Source organism: Schistocerca nitens, chromosome 9 (assembly GCF_023898315.1).
Source record: "Schistocerca nitens isolate TAMUIC-IGC-003100 chromosome 9, iqSchNite1.1, whole genome shotgun sequence".
NCBI lineage: Eukaryota > Metazoa > Arthropoda > Insecta > Orthoptera > Acrididae > Schistocerca > Schistocerca nitens.
This window is the reverse complement of record NC_064622.1, coordinates 393,026,916-393,045,475: the sequence shown is the minus strand read 5'-3', so window position 1 is coordinate 393,045,475 and position 18,560 is coordinate 393,026,916. Positions and strand designations below refer to the sequence as shown.

The window sequence follows — 18,560 nt, the reverse complement described above, 5'->3', positions numbered from 1 at the left end:
TATTACTCTGCTAAGCCAGATTTATTTTTCTTGTTTGCTGCACATTGCCTTATATTAGTTGTAATATTGCAATTGCTTTGCTAATTTATATAATGCTGCTTCCTTTGCAAATTTGCATTTTTTTGTCATTGCTGTTTGTGTTAATTGTTTTGTGCTGCTGCATTGCCTCGTCCCTTAGTTTAGCATCTGAGCTCAGTAGATTTAAGTTAGTTTAAGAGGGGGTAGACTATATAAGAAACTGACTATGGAGAATAGGGAAAGAAAGCATTGAGAAGTTATATGAAAAAGATTTGGGCCAAAAGGAGTATTGTACAATGAGAAATAATTATTTTGAAAGAAATATGAATAGAATACAGAAAGCAGGTATAGATAGGACTTTTTGGGACTAATGATGAACGAAGGGAGATCTCCAAGAAAAAAAAAAAGGTTTTGTTTGCAAAATACTGCAGTACCAAATGTTACACTGAAAACAAACCCTGTCCTTTCACGCTGTGTTATTCTGCTATGTGTTTGTGTACTCTTGTATATTTGTGTTTTTCCTGCCTTTATGTGTTTAGCTAATAAGATTTATGTTGTAGAATTTTCCAATTACTATGTTATTTTCTTTGTAAAGATGTTTAGACATTATTTATTCTGTTCTGTTTTAAGGCTCACGTGTGAAATTAATGTTTCGAAAACTATTCTCATTATTTTATATATTCCTGTAACACTGATGTATATGTTATTTCGATTCTTTTGTAAAGCCTGTACTACAAATGTTATCTGTATTGTTATGTTCTTTAATGATGTATTTTGTACCTTTGTAATTGTATTCTTATGTTATAAAATTGTAATTGACACCAGTTCATCATATTATTAACTTGTAAGTTCCATTTCACTGCACACGTTTCTGTTGGTCATAGTATATGGACAATATGTGAGAAGTAGGGACTGTTAGTGTTTGCACATGTGTTAATCATTCAGCAAGGGACTGGATAACAGCATTGCTGGTTCTAAGGACAATTCCAAAAACTTTGTGAGTGCACAAGTGGTCGTTATGGACTTGCTATATTATCCACAAGACTCTTCAATGGTGATTGTGCACCTGCACAGTCACAACAGATGGCTGCTGGCCATCTCTACAAGGACTACAGTGGGTCTGCATCTTTGATGACCCAACAATACCATTATTTCTACAAGGACTACAGTGCGTCTACATCTTTGCTGACTCACCAGTGCCATTATTTCTACAAGGACTGCAGTGGGTCTGCACCTCTTGTGGCCCACTAATACTGTAATCTCTACTAGGACTACAGTAGGTCTACTCTGTGATGACCTACCTACCAATATTCTTCAAACCTTCGAATGACTCTGCTGTGGGTTTGCTCTGTTATGGCCCATTACCTGTCTGCATGTCAAGAGTCAGCACTGTCTTTCCGTTGGAAGGACAACACTACTTCTTCAAGACTGCATGGAAATCCACTACTTCCGTGTGCATTTTCTTTTACTGCTCAGACTTTGACAACAAAAAACACTGAAATTTTACTGTGATGAATGATCAGGACTGTCTTTATCGACTGTGAGAAAATTTTAGCTTTTGACCAACATTGTATCAATAAGTGTGTGCATTTGATTTCTTTGTTATTGTAATTATTAAAAATTTTACCAAATAAATATTAGGCACTGCCCAAAACAATTTGTAAAATTTTTTGTGGGGAGCATGGGGGCTATGTAAGTAGGCTGTTTAGGTTTTCTTATTGGTAACGCCACGTAGCGCTCTGTATGAAAATCACTGGCTGTGCTGTGTGCAGTCTGTGGCTAGTTTGGATTGTTGTCTGCCATTGTAATGTTGGGCAGCTGGATGTTAACAGCGCATAGCGTTGCACAGTTGGAGGTGAGCCGCCAGCAGTGGTGGATGTGGGGAGAGAGATGGCGGAGTTTTGAAATTTGTAAGACTGGATGTCATGAACTGCTATATATATTATGACTATTAAGGTAAATACATTGTTTGCTCTCTATTAAAATCTTTCATTTTCTAACTATGCCTATCAGTAGTTGGTGCCTTCCGTAGTTTGAATCTTTTATTTAGCTGGCAGTAGTGGCGCTCGCTGTATTGCAGTAGTTTTGTGAAACGTATAGGTTAATGTTAGTCAGGGCCATTTTTTTGTAGGGATTTTTGAAAGTCAGATTGCGTTGCGCTAAAAAAATATTGTGTGTCAGTTTAAGCAGTCATGTATAAATTTTTCTAAGGGGACGTTTCAACTTGAGCAGTGAGGTATTTGTTTGTGAACCACCGATCACCTCAAATGAGAGTGACTGGATGTTCCGACGTTGCTGGAGTCACAGCCATGTGCAGGGAGCTGGGATAGGGGAGATCACACAGGCTGGCATTGTGATGATGACAGAGGCCTCGCCCAGAGAATGGCCATGATTTTCTTCATCGGCAAGCCTTCAATTAGTGAGAATGAGACAACACAATTTAACAACAGCAAGAAGAAACACAGAAGACGGGGGTGGGAGACAATTATAGTATCATCTCCTTTGCATTAATACCATAAAAATATCTCAGTGAGATTTGCATTACGATTCTTTGCTGGACAGAGGTTTAACCAATACACGAGGCTCTGCGATAATTATTTAATATACTAACTGCGTCTGCTGGTTGCAAACGGCCGAACTAGAGCACGTGGTGCATTACGGATCAAACTGTTGTGCTGCTTTGTAGAAAGTGCACGAAAGAACAGATATTCTTGCAGAAATTATAGCTCATTAAGCAAGCAAACTGTTAAAAGAAAGCCTATTGCGGTTGCGGTGCCGTGGTGGACCAGAAGGGTCGTTGATTACCAAACACGTGGCACAAAATCTACCCACAAAGACAAGAGAACTTCCATAAAATATAAGATTAAAATCATTAAAAATCATACTCGCTTCACACCCTTCAGTTAAGCTGAAGTTCTTAAGTATTTCAACAGTTAAACATAATGAAGTCCTAACTCAACCTGATTCCTATCACCTGAAACCCCCCTTAAGAGCTACGGTCCGTACTCACCAAGCGTTCACCGAATAGTGCCGCTTTCTCTCACGAGATTACCTAGCTCCCCGTGCAGCGGAAGCTACCAGAGGGGTAGCCCTCCGTCACCAACCTCACACACACAAACAGCCTTCGACACAGCCTTCGACTAAGATGGGTAAACCTCTCTGTTCAGGTACTGGAAACCTAAGTTGGTCATCCTGTACTCTCCTTCAGACGAGAAACAACATCGTCTGCTCACGGCATACGATGACCAACTCAGCGTTTCCCACAAAACGAAACCGAAACCCCACATTAAAACACACATATAATATTCAAAAGGCCTTATTTGAGTGCTCAGTCTTTCTGGAAGAGTTCATGAATTGAGCTAAAATCAGGTAGTAAAGCGAGTAAGTTGTACATAATTGGACAAGCGTCTTATGGAACGACTTCACAGAGACGTTTCAAGTCTTACAGAGGAAGTTGATGTGGTTCTGCCATGCAGTGGAGAGTGGAGGTTAGCACTGATAGGTCAGTCTTCCAGAGGTAACAGATGTGAACTAATTCTGTAGGGGAGTGTAATGGATAGGAGTGAGTCGTCAGGTTTTGAGAGACACTGCTTGGCGGACCTGCTGTTCAATGGAGTGTAGTGGGAAGAGGTGGCGAGTTGGACTTACGGAAAATGAGGACGAAGTGCTGCCCATGGACTTTGCGCGCCGCTTCAAGTAGCGCCGCATCTTGGACTGCAGCAGCAAGTTCATGACGCGCAGCCGCTGCGCCTCGTCGTGCACTGCGTCGAACTGATTCAGCAGCTGCTGCTGTCTGACCCACGCCTCCCACGTGTTCGCCGGCGCCGGCTCCGCCTCCTCCTCTTCTGCCGCCTCCTCCACCAAGCTCCCCTCAGGAGACACAGGCTCTTCCTAACAACAAAGCGAGCCACTCTAAAATTATTACTGTAGCATAAAGAGGGCGTTATTAACTCCCAAGAAAACTTACAGCAACAGATAAAGATCATAAAGTGAATGTTTTCAGATAATCAACCAGTACAGGGAAATAATTATTTCTGGTTGTTTAAGGTACTGAATGGAAAAAAACTGTGTAAGACACTGGTTTGTAGCGACCCAGGACCAATAAAGCTGGAGGCATCTGAGCAGAAACCTGATTAACAACTGGTGTTGGGTCATGGTCAGCAAGGAGTCATCAGTAAATGTCATCATGAAGTTGTAGGTCGCAACCTAGCAGAAACTAAAGACGGATTTTTTGGCTGGGTTCATGCCGTGTTACTGATTGTACAAAAGGTAACTGGGATGTCTGGAATGCAGACCGTAATTTTGACATTGTTGCCGTCCAAGACTAGAGACTCGAAGTATTAACTTTGTACAGCTGCTATGTGCTTTAAGCTGTGGCTACAAGAGGTGAATTATATGTAAAGTGCAGGGGGAGCTAGACGGGGGGAAGGAGATGGACAGACAGGGGAGGAGAACATGAAAAACAAGATGGGGGACGAGCAGATGGACAGGGGGAGAGAGGAGCAGCAGATGGACAGAAAGAGGGGCAGGAGAAGATAGACAGAAGTAGCTAGATTGGGAGAGAAGTAGCTCAGTGTGCAATTTTGCCAGAGTTCGTGCCCATCCCCTACGTTGTGATGCACTGTTGCCAGAATTATTACAAAGGCCAATTGTTTTATGTATAAAATAACGGGAAATTCAAAATTTGGTGCAAAATTTTTAAAAAATGGCAGGAAAATCGAAAATTGGCTTGAAATTCAAACAATAGCCCAATTGCGCTAGTGCGTTTTTTCCCCACTTTTATGACGTCGCTGTGTAAGTAGGACAGTTATCCTAAGTATAAATTGACAGAAAACTGAAAAATTCAAGACGGCTCATTGTCTTGTTGGTAGAAGTTGGTCATTTGTGCTAAGTAAAAAATTCGGCATGGCTGCCCTGGAATACTGGTGCAGCTCTGTGACATCAGAATCCAAGATGGATGACCTAGAACATGAGGGCAGACTGTATTGTTATCAGATTTCCCCCCTGCGACAAAGGATGTTTGTTACACCTGTAGGTCCAAGTCTGTAGTTATGAAACAATGGGCAAGGTCTACACCCCTCCCTTCAACCTGTACCTGTTGTAGGGCAAGTCTCAGACATCTGTGATGTATATGGAGACTGAAGCAACGAATGAAAATTTTTACCTAGGTCGGGATTCGAACCCAGGTCTCCTGCTCACTTTGCAAATGTGGTAGCCACTTCGCCACCCTGGTACAGAGGCTTCGCACAACTTCACGAACTAGCCTAGCACGCCTCCCTCGTCAATCCAAATTCCCTTTTACACCTGAATCCACTTGGTATTCTCCCTAAAATAGAACAGCATTGCAGATGCTTTAGCACAAATTTTTATTTGTCGCTTCAGTTTGCATATATATAGGTCACTGATCGATGGAGTTGTGTGGATGTCCTCGAGAGCAATTTCGTGACCAATTCTGCTCGGTTGGCGCATTAGATCGTGAAAATCGTGAGATGGTTGGAGGACGCTGCCACAATGCTCCAAACGTTCTCAGTTGAGGAGAGATCCGGTGACTTTCTTGGCCAACGTAGGATTCTGCAAGCACAAAGACAAGCAGTAGAAATTTTTGCCGTATGTGGATGGGCATTATCTTGCTGAAATCTTAGCCCGGAGTATTTTTTCGTCAAGGGCAACAGACCGGGTGTAGAATATCGTTGACATACCGCTGACCCGTAAGGGTACCGCAGGTGACAATCAAAGGGGCAAAGGGGTCCCGCTATGAAAAGAAGTGGCACCCCAGACCATCACTTCAAAAATGTTCAAATATGTGTGAAAACTTATGGGACTTAACTGCTAAGGTCATCAGTCCCTAAGATTACACACTTCGTAACCTAAATTATCCTAAGGGCAAACACACACACCCATGCCCGAGGGAGGACTCGAACCTCCGCCGGGACCAGCCGCACAGTCCATGACTGCAGCGCCCTAGACCGCTCGGCTAATGCCGCGCGGCAGACCATCACTCCTGGCTGTCGGGCCATATGATGGGTGACAGATAGGTTGGTATTCCATCGAAGTCTGGGGAATCTCCAGACATGTCAGATCTAGGACAAAAGGTGTTTGTTTGTTTCCCATGCAGGTTCAGGCCTGTCTATTAGATAAAGCTTGTCAGTCTGAGCCTGAAGATATCTTTCGTCCTGCAGGTAGTAACCACCCTCCTTACCTACTTTCAGAGACATGAAAACCTAGTTGACGTATTTTCTGCAAACTATTATTCACTCGGAGGCTTATCGTTATTTTTAAAACAGTGAGGGCACTCTGGAGTTCCTGCATACTGTTTCTCCTGAAGTTCAATTTCCGTAAGTAAGATCGCGAGCTCACTTTTTCCCTAAGTCTAATTATGCTACCCATAAACAATTCCCCGGCGCCCCACCCGTTTGATGTCACAGTTTAAGCCACTGGCACCATATCTTTGGGTCGGACTTGTCCTAATTTTAAGTGCACTTGCATTATGTTTAAGCAACTACTACCACTGCTAGGAGAAAATAATAAAAAAATAAATTCATCCTAAATTTAAAATAGTGAGAAATTCGCTTACCCTATGTTTAAAATGCTTGAAAACCCTCTGGTTGTTTGCAGTAGACCATCTTTCCGAACCTTAAAACTGTGCTGTTTACTAGTACTGTTTGGCGAACACTAGTCACTGCCCAGTGTCATAGGACAGGAATGGGAAATGGAAGCATTTGCATATTATTTACACAAATACCACATCAGGCAGCAGTGGGCTGAGCTTCTGCAGGCACCGCCTCTCGGGACTAGTTCCATGCCGCTGCTGTAAAGACGCACCAACACACTCCGTAGGGTATCTCGTCTGCACAAGGTGAGACCACAATCCACCGTTATCGTCAAACTGCTACAGAGAGGCTGCTTGTACCTACGGCTCTGGACAAGTCACCACCATAACAGCAGCTACGTTGCTATCAGTTGTTTGTAACATATTTTACTGTATAGATAGTGTACCCCTACCACAGCTGACCACATTATTTCACACTTAAGAACTGTAAGGCATCACATTGTGCTGTATGCCAGATGTCATCTGCTACCGGGGCGGCCCCCTGTCCAACCGCTTTCACCCGGCACTGTACCGACAGGAAGCTATTCCCAGACGTTTTGGGACAATGGGACCACATGAAAGCACACCTTCACGCCATACTCCATTTATGGGAGAAATATAGACGTCCCTTTCACAGATCATTAACGTGAAAGTTTACAAAACATGTAACTGCGACGATAATTTAACACAATGCAGCACTCCTAACCCCTATTTTAAAGTATCATTCAGACAGATGCCACTAAAGGAACGCATGTAATTACTTTTAACCCTTAAATGCATGATTTTTTTATTTCAAGCTGTAAAAATTACCACGTTTAGTGTGTAGTGCCTATAAAAATATTGAAAAATTTTTAAATTAAATTAACAAAGCATTATTGTTGACAATCGCTACAAAAACAAAAACAGACCTAATTTCAAATCTATCGTAAAGACACTCGAATTATCTGGCTACACCATATCTACTTACGTTTTCAAAATAAAAAAGTAATTTTCAAACCCAAAAATCAGTGCACAAACACCAAAAAAGGCCTCTACTTTCCGTCAAAACACACGTGCGTCAGTACATCCACACAGCTGATTGTCTAACTGGTTCAGTTCATCCTGCCATTTACGATAGCCATGAAGAACTACTAGCAGCTTAGCAGCTGCAATAGAGTGTATACGAGGTGTGGCTAGAAAAAAACCGGACTAGTACTGGTGAAACAATAAAACGAATGCAATAAGGCTGAAAGTCGCGTGGCCTGTCACGTGACTCTCGCTCCGCCTACTGCTCGAGTGTCATCTGCCTCCTGCACTCAGTCTGCCCGTGGCGTCTGTTTGAAGTAGTTGACGTTTTGTCTGTGCGTCGGAAAATGTTGAGTGTACAGAAAGAACAGCGTGTTAACATCAGATTTTGTTTCAAACTAGGAAAATCTGCAAGTGAAACGTTTGTAATATTACAACAAGTGTACGACGATGATTGTTTATCGCGAACACAAGTGTTTGAGTGGTTTAAACGATTTAAAGATGGCCGTGAAGACACCAGTGATGACACTCGCACTGGCAGACCATTGTCAGCAAAAACTGATGCAAACATTGAAAAAATCGGTAAACTTGTTCGACACTTTCCTTGTCAACTCCTGTTAACTCAGACACTGCTCTGATTCTTAAACGGCGATCTTATCGAACAAGTTTACCGATTTTTTCAATGTTTGCATCAGTTTTTGCTGACAATGGTCTGCCAGTGCGAGTGTCATCACTGGTGTCTTCGCGGCCATCTTTAAATCGTTTAAACCACTCAAACACTTGTGTTCGCGATAAACAATCATCGCCGTACACTTGTTGTAACATTACAAACGTTTCACTTGCAGATTTTCCTAGTTTGAAACAAAATTTGATGTTAACACGCTGTTCTTTCTGTACACTCAACATTTTCCGACGCATAGACAAAACCTCAACCAATTCAAACAGACGCCACGGGCAGACTGAGTGCAGGAGGCAGATGAAACTCGAGCAGTAGGCGGAGCGAGAGTCACGTGACAGGCCACGCGACTTTCAGCCTTATTGCATTCGTTTTATTGTTTCACCAGTACTAGTCCGGTTTTTTTCTAGCCACACCTCGTACACTTAACTACATAACGAATTTGCCGTGCGGGATTAGCCGAGTGGTCTGGGGCGCTGCAGTCATGGAGTGTGTGACTGGTCCCGGCGGAGGTTCGAGTCCTCCCTCGGGCATGGGTATGTGTGTTTGTCCTTAGGATAATTTAGGTTAAGTAGTGTGTAAGCTTAGGGACTGATGACCTTAGCAGGTAATTCCCATAAGATTTCACACACATTTGAACATTTTTGAACATAACGAATTTGTTACAAAATGTTGCTCAGTATAGGATACATCGAAGAAATGAAGTCTGTAGCTGATCAGCTGCATTATGCATTAAAGGGTTAAGCACAAATTTCCCTCTGTGTGAAGAACAACAAGCTATTTCCTACTAACCCCGCATCCGAACCACAAATCTAATATTAAACTCTGCATTATGTTCACATGACGACAGTGCGGAACTGTTTCAAACACAGCATCAACATAGGTTCATGTATCTAATACCATCCAGTGACGTGAGCAAACAGAGTGTGTTTCCCCACCGTTAAGAGCAACATGGAATGTGCTAGCAACTTTTCAATTCAGTCATAAACCCCACGTGACATTCTGTACTTTGTTCACGTGGTGACGTCTCGGAACTGTATTGAACACTGACCAGAAGTCAGTAACAATAATTTCTACTGTGTTATTCTCATGTGACGTTCCAACACGCTAAACTACTTGCACGAAGCATGCTGTATCTAGCATACACTCCCCTATACCGTTATCCAACACGCAAACGGAGACAGGCGACGTACATACAGCCCAAAATCGTTCTCCCATTGCTCCATTTGCGAGTGGTACAGGAAAGGGAACCACTAACACTCCTATATGTTCTCCACAATGTGCTGTATGAAACGCTGCAGGACATACAAAGACCAGCTTCTAAGGGTTATAGCTTAGTAGAAGGAGCATGAAAGTCTTTAGCTTGTAATATACAGTAGTTTCACTTGCTTATTAGTACTTTAAGCTATGCTATAAGCAAAACGTAATTTAGTACTCATGCGATTTTAAGCGATGCATCATATGAATTATGTGTGTTTTACGTTATGCGTAGGACATCCCGGCACGTCCAACCCACATACACCCTCGTTTGATGGAGTCTACGTTTGATGGAGTCTAATATCTAGAGGTGATGCAACTTTATTTTTCACTTTTGCGTCTGAAACAAGGAATTTTGCTTTGAAACTGGTTGGTATCCAACCTAAGGCAATCGCAGTCCACGCAGTCGCGTTTCCTATGGTTTCAGTTTGTTTCTTAGTAGAAGTAACGTGAAAGTCTTGTACTTACAAGTGTTAAAAATAGGCCTTTCGATTTAGACTGCGAATGTCCTACATCTCAGTACACATAAACGACTAATATATACATTATCAAACCTTTCGAAGGGGGTTTCTAAATCATATCTGATGAACTATATGGGTGCTTGTACAAGAAACTGTACTATAGTAGTTCATATAGACGTGTGAGTCGATGTGGCTCAGTTGGTAGACTACTAGTGGTTGTAGTAGTGGAATATTCAATAGTTTCAAACTGTAGGTCCGACAGAGAATTTATTAAGGTTCTAGCAGCTGATTCATACTATAAATTGCAATATGACTGCAACTAGCTGTAGCAGTATATTCATAAGCACGGATTTTCAGCTGCTTGAGGCAAAGTGATCCACACACTGCTTTGATGGATGTCAGAATTATTTTTATAACTAACACCGACTTTCGCTGTAGGTACGACCTGGTGTGATGGAAATTTTGTATCAACATAGAGTTAAATTCTAACCATCCTTGCTATAAACTGAATGTAATATATTGTCCGTGCTAGCTCTGCATTCTTGAGTGATTCCTCACCAAAATTATTAGCGTTTTACATTGTACATAGGCCATCTGACATTTACAGCAGAAATCAAACCGCCACTCACCTCCCTGCTAATTCAATTGCTGACATCCTTCTACATGAAATTTTTATCGATGTGGTGGAACCTTCGTTACACGTTCATCAATTTTACTCCGTCCCTGTCACGACTTCCCATCCAAGCTGGTGCGATTTGCGGTCTCCTCATACAACGAAAGAAGTTAGCAACGAAATTTAACCAAGACCGCACTTTGAAATGGAACGTTAGGTATTATTTTCGTGGTTATTTTGTTGTACGTATGTCAGAGGCCTATGAGACTGCAAAGCAACCTGTGGCAGCCCTGAAGAGGGCCAGTTATTCCACCAATTAACAGTCTGTGAAGTTTTATCCGTGTTTCTGTTGCGGAAGTGCAGGGAACTGATTCTAAGCCATAGAAAACTGCGCGCCTCCTCAGGAACACCGGAGGCGGATAAACCAGAGCCCTCTTCAAGAGCCCTAATAACTACCAGCACGACGGGTCCTGTAGGTAGCGCTGATACCGTACATGCGGGATAATCGACTATTCGGTACCACCTGTTGGCTTTGACCGACAATGTCATATCAAGCCCCAAAATAGAAGCAAACATGACTACAAAATAGTAACCAATGACATGAAAAGTTTCCATGGCAGGAATGTTTAAGCATCAAATACAAAGTAGCCCAAGTTCTTAACAATAAAGATTGAAAGTAACGGGACAAGAGAGTAAAATTGTGATTTTTGGCGCGGACAAACCAAAATCTAATGTTGTTTGCTGGGGTCTTCAGTCCGAAGACTGGTTTGACGTAGCCTTCCATACCATTCTATCCTGCGCTAGCCTCTTCACTTTTGTATAGCTACAGCAACGTGCATCCTTCTGAATCTGTTTACTGTATTCTTCTCTTTGTGTCCCTCTATGATTTTTATCCTCCACATTTCCCTCCAATGTTAAATTTGTGAGCCCTTGATTGGTCACAATGTGTCCTGTCCACCGATCTCTCCTTCTAGTCGTGTTGAGCCATAAATTTCTTTTCTCCCTAATTCTATTTCAGCCGCGCTGAATGGCTGCGCAGTTCGAGACGTCATGTCACGGACTGCGCGGCCCCTCCTGCCGGAGGTTCGAGTCCTCCCTCGGGCATGGGCCTGTGTGTTGTTCTTAGCGTAGTTTAACTAGTGTGTAAGTCCAGGGACTAATGACCTCAGCAGTTTGGTCCCTTAGGAATTCACAAACACACACAATTCTGTTCACTATCTCCTCACTAGCTACGTGATTTACCCATCTAATTTTCAGCATTCCTCTGTAGCACCAAATTTCAAAAGCTTCTGTTCTCGTCTAAAGTGTTTATCGCCCATGTTGCTCCTCCATACACGGGTACACCCCATACAAATATTTTCAAAAAAGACTTCTTAACACTTAAATCTATATTCGATGTTAGCAACTTTCTCTTCTTCAGAAACGCTTTTAGTGCCATTGCCAGGCTACGTTTTATATCCTCCCAACTTCGGCCATCATCCGTTATTTTATTGCCCAAATAGCAGAACTCATCTAATACTTTAAGTGTTTAGTTTCCTAATCTAATTCCTCAATTTCATTTGATTTAATTCAATTACACTCTCTTTAAAATTCTAAAGGTGGCAGGGGTAAAATACAGGGAGCGAATGGCTATTTACAATTTGTACAGAAACCAGATGGCAGTTATAAGGGTCGAGGGGCATGAAAGGGAAGCAGTGGTTGGGAAGGGAGTGAGGCAGGGTTGTAGCCTATCCCCGATGTTATTCAATCTGTATATTGAGCAAGCAGTAAAGGAAACAAAAGAAAAATTCGGAGTAGGTATTAAAATACATGGAGAAGAAATAAAAACTTTGAGGTTCGCCGATGACATTGTAATTCTGTCAGTGACAGCAAAGGACTTGGAAGAGCAGTTGAACGGAATGGACAGTGTCTTGAAAGGAGGATATAAGATGAACATCAACAAAAGCAAAACGAGGATAATGGAATTTAGTCGAATTAAGTCGGGTGATGCTGAGGGAATTAGATTAGGAAAAGAGACAGTTAAAGTAGTGAAAGAGTTTTGCTATTTGGGGAGCAAAATAACCGATGATGGTCGAAGTAGAGAAGATATAAAATGTAGACTGACAATGGCAAGGAAAGCGTTTTTGAAGAAGAGAAATTTGTTAACATCGAGTATAGATTTAAGTGTCAGGAAGTCGTTTCTGAAAGTATTTGTATGGAGTGTAGCCATGTATGGAAGTGAAACATGGACGATAAATAGTTTGGACAGGAAGAGAATAGAAGCTTTCGAAATGTGGTGCTACAGAAGAATGCTGAAGATTAGATGGGTAGATCACATAACTAATGAGGAGGTATTGAATAGAATTGAGGAGAAGAGGAGTTTGTGGCACAACTTGAAGAGAAGAAGGGATCGGTTGGTAGGACATATTCTGAGGCATCACCAATTTAGCTTTGGAGGGCAGGGTGGAGGGTAAAAATCGTAGAGGGTGACCAAGAGATGAATACACTAAGCAGATTCAGAAGGTTGTATGTTGCAGTAGGTACTGGGAGATAAAGAAACTTGCACAGGATAGGGTAGCATGGAAAGCCGCATCAAACCAGTCTCAGGACTGAAGACCACAACAACAACAAACACTCCGTTATCCTTGTTGTTAACGTTCTTCTTATATCCACGTTTCAAGACACTGTACCGAGCGAGGTGGCGCAGTGTCAACACACTGGACTCGCTTTCGGGGGGACGACGGTACAAACCGGTGGCCGGCCATCCTCATTTAGGTTTTCCGTGATTTCCCTAGGTCGCTTCAGGCAAATGCCTTCCATAGCGTACGGCCGACTTCCTTCCCTATCCTTCCCTAATCCGATGGGACCCTTGGCCTCATTGTTCGGTTCCCTCTCCCAAATCAACGATCCAATCAAGACACTGTCCATTCCGTTCAACTGCTCTCCCAAGTCCTTTGCGGCCTCGGACGGAATTACGATGTCATCAGAAAACCTCAAAGTTTTTGGTTCTTCCCCCTGAAGCCTAATTCCTTCCTTAAATTTTTCTTTGTTTTCCTTCATTGCTTGCTCAATGTATCGATTGAATATCAGGGATAGACTACAACCCTGTGTCACTCCTTTGTCAATCACTGCTTCCTTCTCGTGCCCTCGACTGTTGTAACTGCTTTGCGGTTTCTGTACAAGTTGTAAATACCCTTTAGCTCCCTGCATTTACCCCTGCTACCTTCAGAATTTCAAAGAGAGTAATCCAGTCAACATTGTTAAAAACTTTCTCTAAGTCTACAAATCCTATAAACGTAAGTTTATCTTTCATTAACCTATCTTCTACGAGAAGTCGTCGAGTCAGTGTTCCTATATTTCTTCGGAATCCAAACTTATCTTCCTCGAGGTGGGCTTTTACCAGTTTTTCCATTCTTCTGCAAAGAATTCGTGCTAGTATTTTACAACCATGACTCATTAAACTAATAGTTCGCTAATTCTCACACCTGTCAGCAACTGCTTTCTTTGGGATTGGAATTATTACATTCTTCTTAAAGTCTGAAGGTATTTCGTCTGTCTCATACAACTTGCGCATCAAGGGTATCAGTAGGTCTGGCGAAATGTCGTCTACTCTTGGGGCACGAAATGGAAAAGTCATGATAAAAGTAAAATACACAAAACGAAACAACCAGAGAAACTTTATAAAATGGTTGGTTTTAAAGACGCAAAAAACAAATTAGACGCGAATCACTTGACATATATAGCTTAAATTAAGAGACCAATACAGAAAGCCAGAAACCGATAGCTGTACAACGAGCAAAAAAAAAAAAAAAAAAAGCAGTACCAATGAAGATAGCCAAAAATCACTGCGACTGATAAAACGAGGTATGGAAGTAATCACTTGATCTAGATAGCTTAACTGAAAATGCTGAAACCAACACAGGAAATAAAAAGACGGATACCAATACAGAAAGCTAAACTGCGACACAAACACATATTCAAGAGCCGCAGGAACTAAATAAAACGCAACACATATAGCCAAGAGTCGCAGGAACTAAAGAAAACACGGTGTCTAAGACATCACTAGAAATATAACGCTCAACATAAAGCGCCAAAAGCTGAAAACCAGTAGCAGTAAGAAAAGCCTAAAGCTGGCACCAGAACAGATAGCAAATCACCGCAGCAATCAACGAAACGCGTCACAGAAATAAATCAAAAGATTATTCCGTTGGCATTATTATAATACACAAACTGATCCACGTTCTTTCACAGTAGTTGCTTACTGGACAATAATTTTATATTCAAAAGGAAAATATTTATCAATAATTCCAGGTTCTCATACACTTAAATCACTGTTATTCTGGTTACTAAGACAACAAAAGATAATGTTGAATCTCTCATTTCGTTGCTACAGCGTGGTCCCTAGGGCACGTGGCTTATATGTTTTGTCAGTTGCTTCGTGCGAGCTACTGCAGTAGATTTAACGCTCCAGCACTTATCTGAGATGTGAAGCTCACCGCGTTTCCACTTAGAAAATGGTTACGGAAAATTTGGAAATTTGTGGTAAGGTCTATGGGACCAAACTGCTGAGATCATCGGCCCCTAGGCTTACACACTACTTACTCTAACTTAAACTAACTTACGCTGGGGACAACACACACACACACACACATGCCCAAGGGAGGACTCGAACCTCCGACGGGGGTAGCCGCGCGAACCGTGGCTAGACGTCCCAGTCCGCACGGCTACCCAGCGCGGCTACCTGGTTACGGAACTGTGTACTTGCGTGCTTGAAGCGTAAACAGTAGAGGAATTGTTTAAATGCTTGCAAGTATGGTGCAACGTAATACCTAGTTCCGTCAATATCTACGTAATTCGGAAGCGGTCTGTGCATCAAATGTTAAAATACCAGGTAGCATTCTTACGACGCGTTAAGTTATTTGGGACTATTCTTTTGTTAATTCGTTTTACTTCCAACACTTTTAGAGTTTGAAATAACTGCAATATTTATTTTTCTGATACATTGACAAAAAACTTGTGTATGACTCTTTCGTTGAGTAACATGAGAGGGAATGAATGTAAGCATCTAAGCTCTTATTGAATGGCACTTTTGACTGTAACAACAAATTTGTACACTTTGTTCCTAGTCTGAGTCAGTTTTTCCCATTGAGAGGTGTTAATGATGAGATTATTAATGTCTGGAATATTATTGTTGATAAACTTTCCCGCGGACATTGAATGTAGCCTCCCTACTTTCCCCGTATTGCCTTCTAAACGAACGTAGGGCATCTGTGGTTTTGGATTTGTAAAACTTCATAACACGTAGGATTCTCGACGGTATACCCTGTACATTCGCTCGTAAGTCACGAGCAACTTCTATGGTGTCAGTGCATAGTGCGCTGTCATTGGAAAGTTAATTTATGCTTAATACATTTTTCTGACTGGCTCTACGGTTATTAATATGTCTGTAGCATTCGCACCACCATCGCCAGATGTATCTTTACTATTTTCCACAACAGACTAAGTATCCATTTTTAACGGCTAAACGCTATATTGGGGCCAGCGGAAGTCACGGCGGTGTATGTCTGCTTCACGTAGATTAGAAACGCGTCTGTTTCGCGTACCCAATAGGACGATGGAATTAAATTTTACTTGCGGCAGCGGTGGCTTTGTGTGCTGATATTGGCAAACGCGGAATTATGTGACGTAGGTGTCAGCCAATCGAGTGATAGGATACGGTAGCCAGTGACATTAGTTATTTTGTTTTCGCGGAATATACGTATGCTTTACATTGTTTGTCAGTATGGGTTGAGGCGTGATGACGTATGCTGATCTTGTAATCATTGACTTTAAGATACGATACCTCTTTCTGTATTTTTGGGATTTTTTGGTATGTTTGTCGAAAAATGTTAGTGGTTTCCGTGATACAAATTCGTTTTTCGATGGACTTGGTTTAATTTGTAGGGTGAAGCAGTAGATTGATGCTTCAGCCACTGTCTAATTGCAGGATATAGATCTTGCGATGTAGGTGCTTTGCCTGTGGAGTTGGTTACGAGAAAAAATCGGAGTGATGGCGTGGAATGAATTTTTCACGTTATCGCTAATGTTTTGTTATGAAATGTTCGTTTTACGAGGATAATTAAGTTACTAAGTGGACAACCATAGGGCATGAAAAGCATTAATTGCTTACTTAATGGTCAACTCAATACTATTCCCCTCATTCTATTTCGTTGGGTTTTCAAAGAGTATTGATATCTTGGAATGAATTTCCAGCGTCTTGTTGACCATATACACTCCTGGAAATTGAAATAAGAACACCGTGAATTCATTGTCCCAGGAAGGGGAAACTTTATTGACACATTCGTGGGGTCAGATACATCTCCCATGGAGACGATGGTAGAGATGCTGGATATAGTCCTGTGGAACGGCTTGCCATGCCATTTCCACCTGGCGCCTCAGTTGGACCAGCGTTCGTGCTGGACGTGCAGACCGCGTGAGACGACGCTTCATCCAGTCCCAAACATGCTCAATGGGGGACAGATCCGGAGATCTTGTTGGCCAGGGTAGTTGACTTACACCTTCTAGAGCACGTTGGGTGGCACGGGATACATGCGGACGTGCATTGTCCTGTTGGAACAGCAAGTTCCCTTGCCGGTCTAGGAATGGTAGAACGATGGGTTCGATGACGGTTTGGATGTACCGTGCACTATTCAGTGTCCCCTCGACGATCACCAGTGGTGTACGGCCAGTGTAGGAGATCGCTCCCCACACCATGATGCCGGGTGTTGGCCCTGTGTGCCTCGGTCGTATGCAGTCCTGATGGTAGCGCTCACCTGCACGGCACCAAACACGCATACGACCATCATTGGCACCAAGGCAGAATCGACTCTCATCGCTGAAGACGACACGTCTCCATTCGTCCCTCCATTCACGCCTGTCGCGACACCACTGGAGGCGGGCTGCACGATGTTGGGGCGTGAGCGGAAGACGGCCTAACGGTGTGCGGGACCGTAGCCCAGCTTCATGGAGACGGTTGCGAATGGTCCTCGCCGATACCCCAGGAGCAACAGTGTCCCTAATTTGCTGGGAAGTGGCGGTGCGGTCCCCTACGGCACTGCGTAGGATCCTACGGTCTTGGCGTGCATCCGTGCGTAGCTGCGGTCCGGTCCCAGGTCGACGGGCACGTGCACCTTCCGCCGACCACTGGCGACAACATCGATGTACTGTGGAGACCTCACGCCCCACGTGTTGAGCAATTCGGCGGTACGTCCACCCGGCCTCCCGCATGCCCACTATACGCCCTCGCTCAAAGTCCGTCAACTGCACATACGGTTCACGTCCACGCTGTCGCGGCATGCTACCAGTGTTAAAGACTGCGATGGAGCTCCGTATGCCACGGCAAACTGGCTGACACTGACGGCGGCGGTGCAAGTATGGTGGGTCTGACACACCGGTGTCAATGTGTTCTTTTTTCCATTTCCAGGAGTGTAGTTGCTTGTTCCAAGCGTTTCGCTGTTTTTTCTCAATGTCTCCCGGGTTACGACAAAACAATTACTTCTGTATCGCCACAAAACTACACACAATTACATAGCATGAGTAATAATACTTCTTTTATTGATGGAAAACAGAGAAGATAACTCTCGTAATCCCGTGCGGTTAGGTTTCCAGAGACGATTTCCACACGGGCTGTCCGTCTGACCTTTCTTCATTAAAGATATTATTTTTTGTGGCAAATCTAACATGTCTTATTGTAAAACATTATGGGCATTCTGCTTACCGACATGGAGTTAATGCGTGTGAGGCCTGATATTAATTTGTTATATCGGTATCGCACTTTCAGGCACTGTAGGAAAATAAATCGAGAAGGACGTCTCTTGGATAGGTATTTAATACAATGTATCACTAGAACTGCATATTTGCGAAATGAGCAAGTATAAATACGAAATGCACCAAATACGTAACGACAACTTCGGAAACTGTAAA

General features: G+C 42.8%; 1 protein-coding gene across 1 annotated transcript in view; it reads right to left on the bottom strand.

Annotated features, from left to right (window-relative positions):
• Window positions 1-18,360, bottom strand: part of LOC126204263 (trichoplein keratin filament-binding protein-like) — a 104,785-nt gene extending 86,425 nt beyond the window's left edge. The window contains exons 1-2 of the mRNA XM_049938653.1: window positions 18,355-18,360; window positions 3,667-3,909 (exon numbers count right to left, since the gene is read on the bottom strand). Coding sequence (XP_049794610.1) covers window positions 3,667-3,909; window positions 18,355-18,360 — 249 coding nt within the window. The remainder of the gene's footprint in view (window positions 1-3,666; window positions 3,910-18,354) is intronic.
• Window positions 18,361-18,560: the final 200 nt, after the last annotated feature.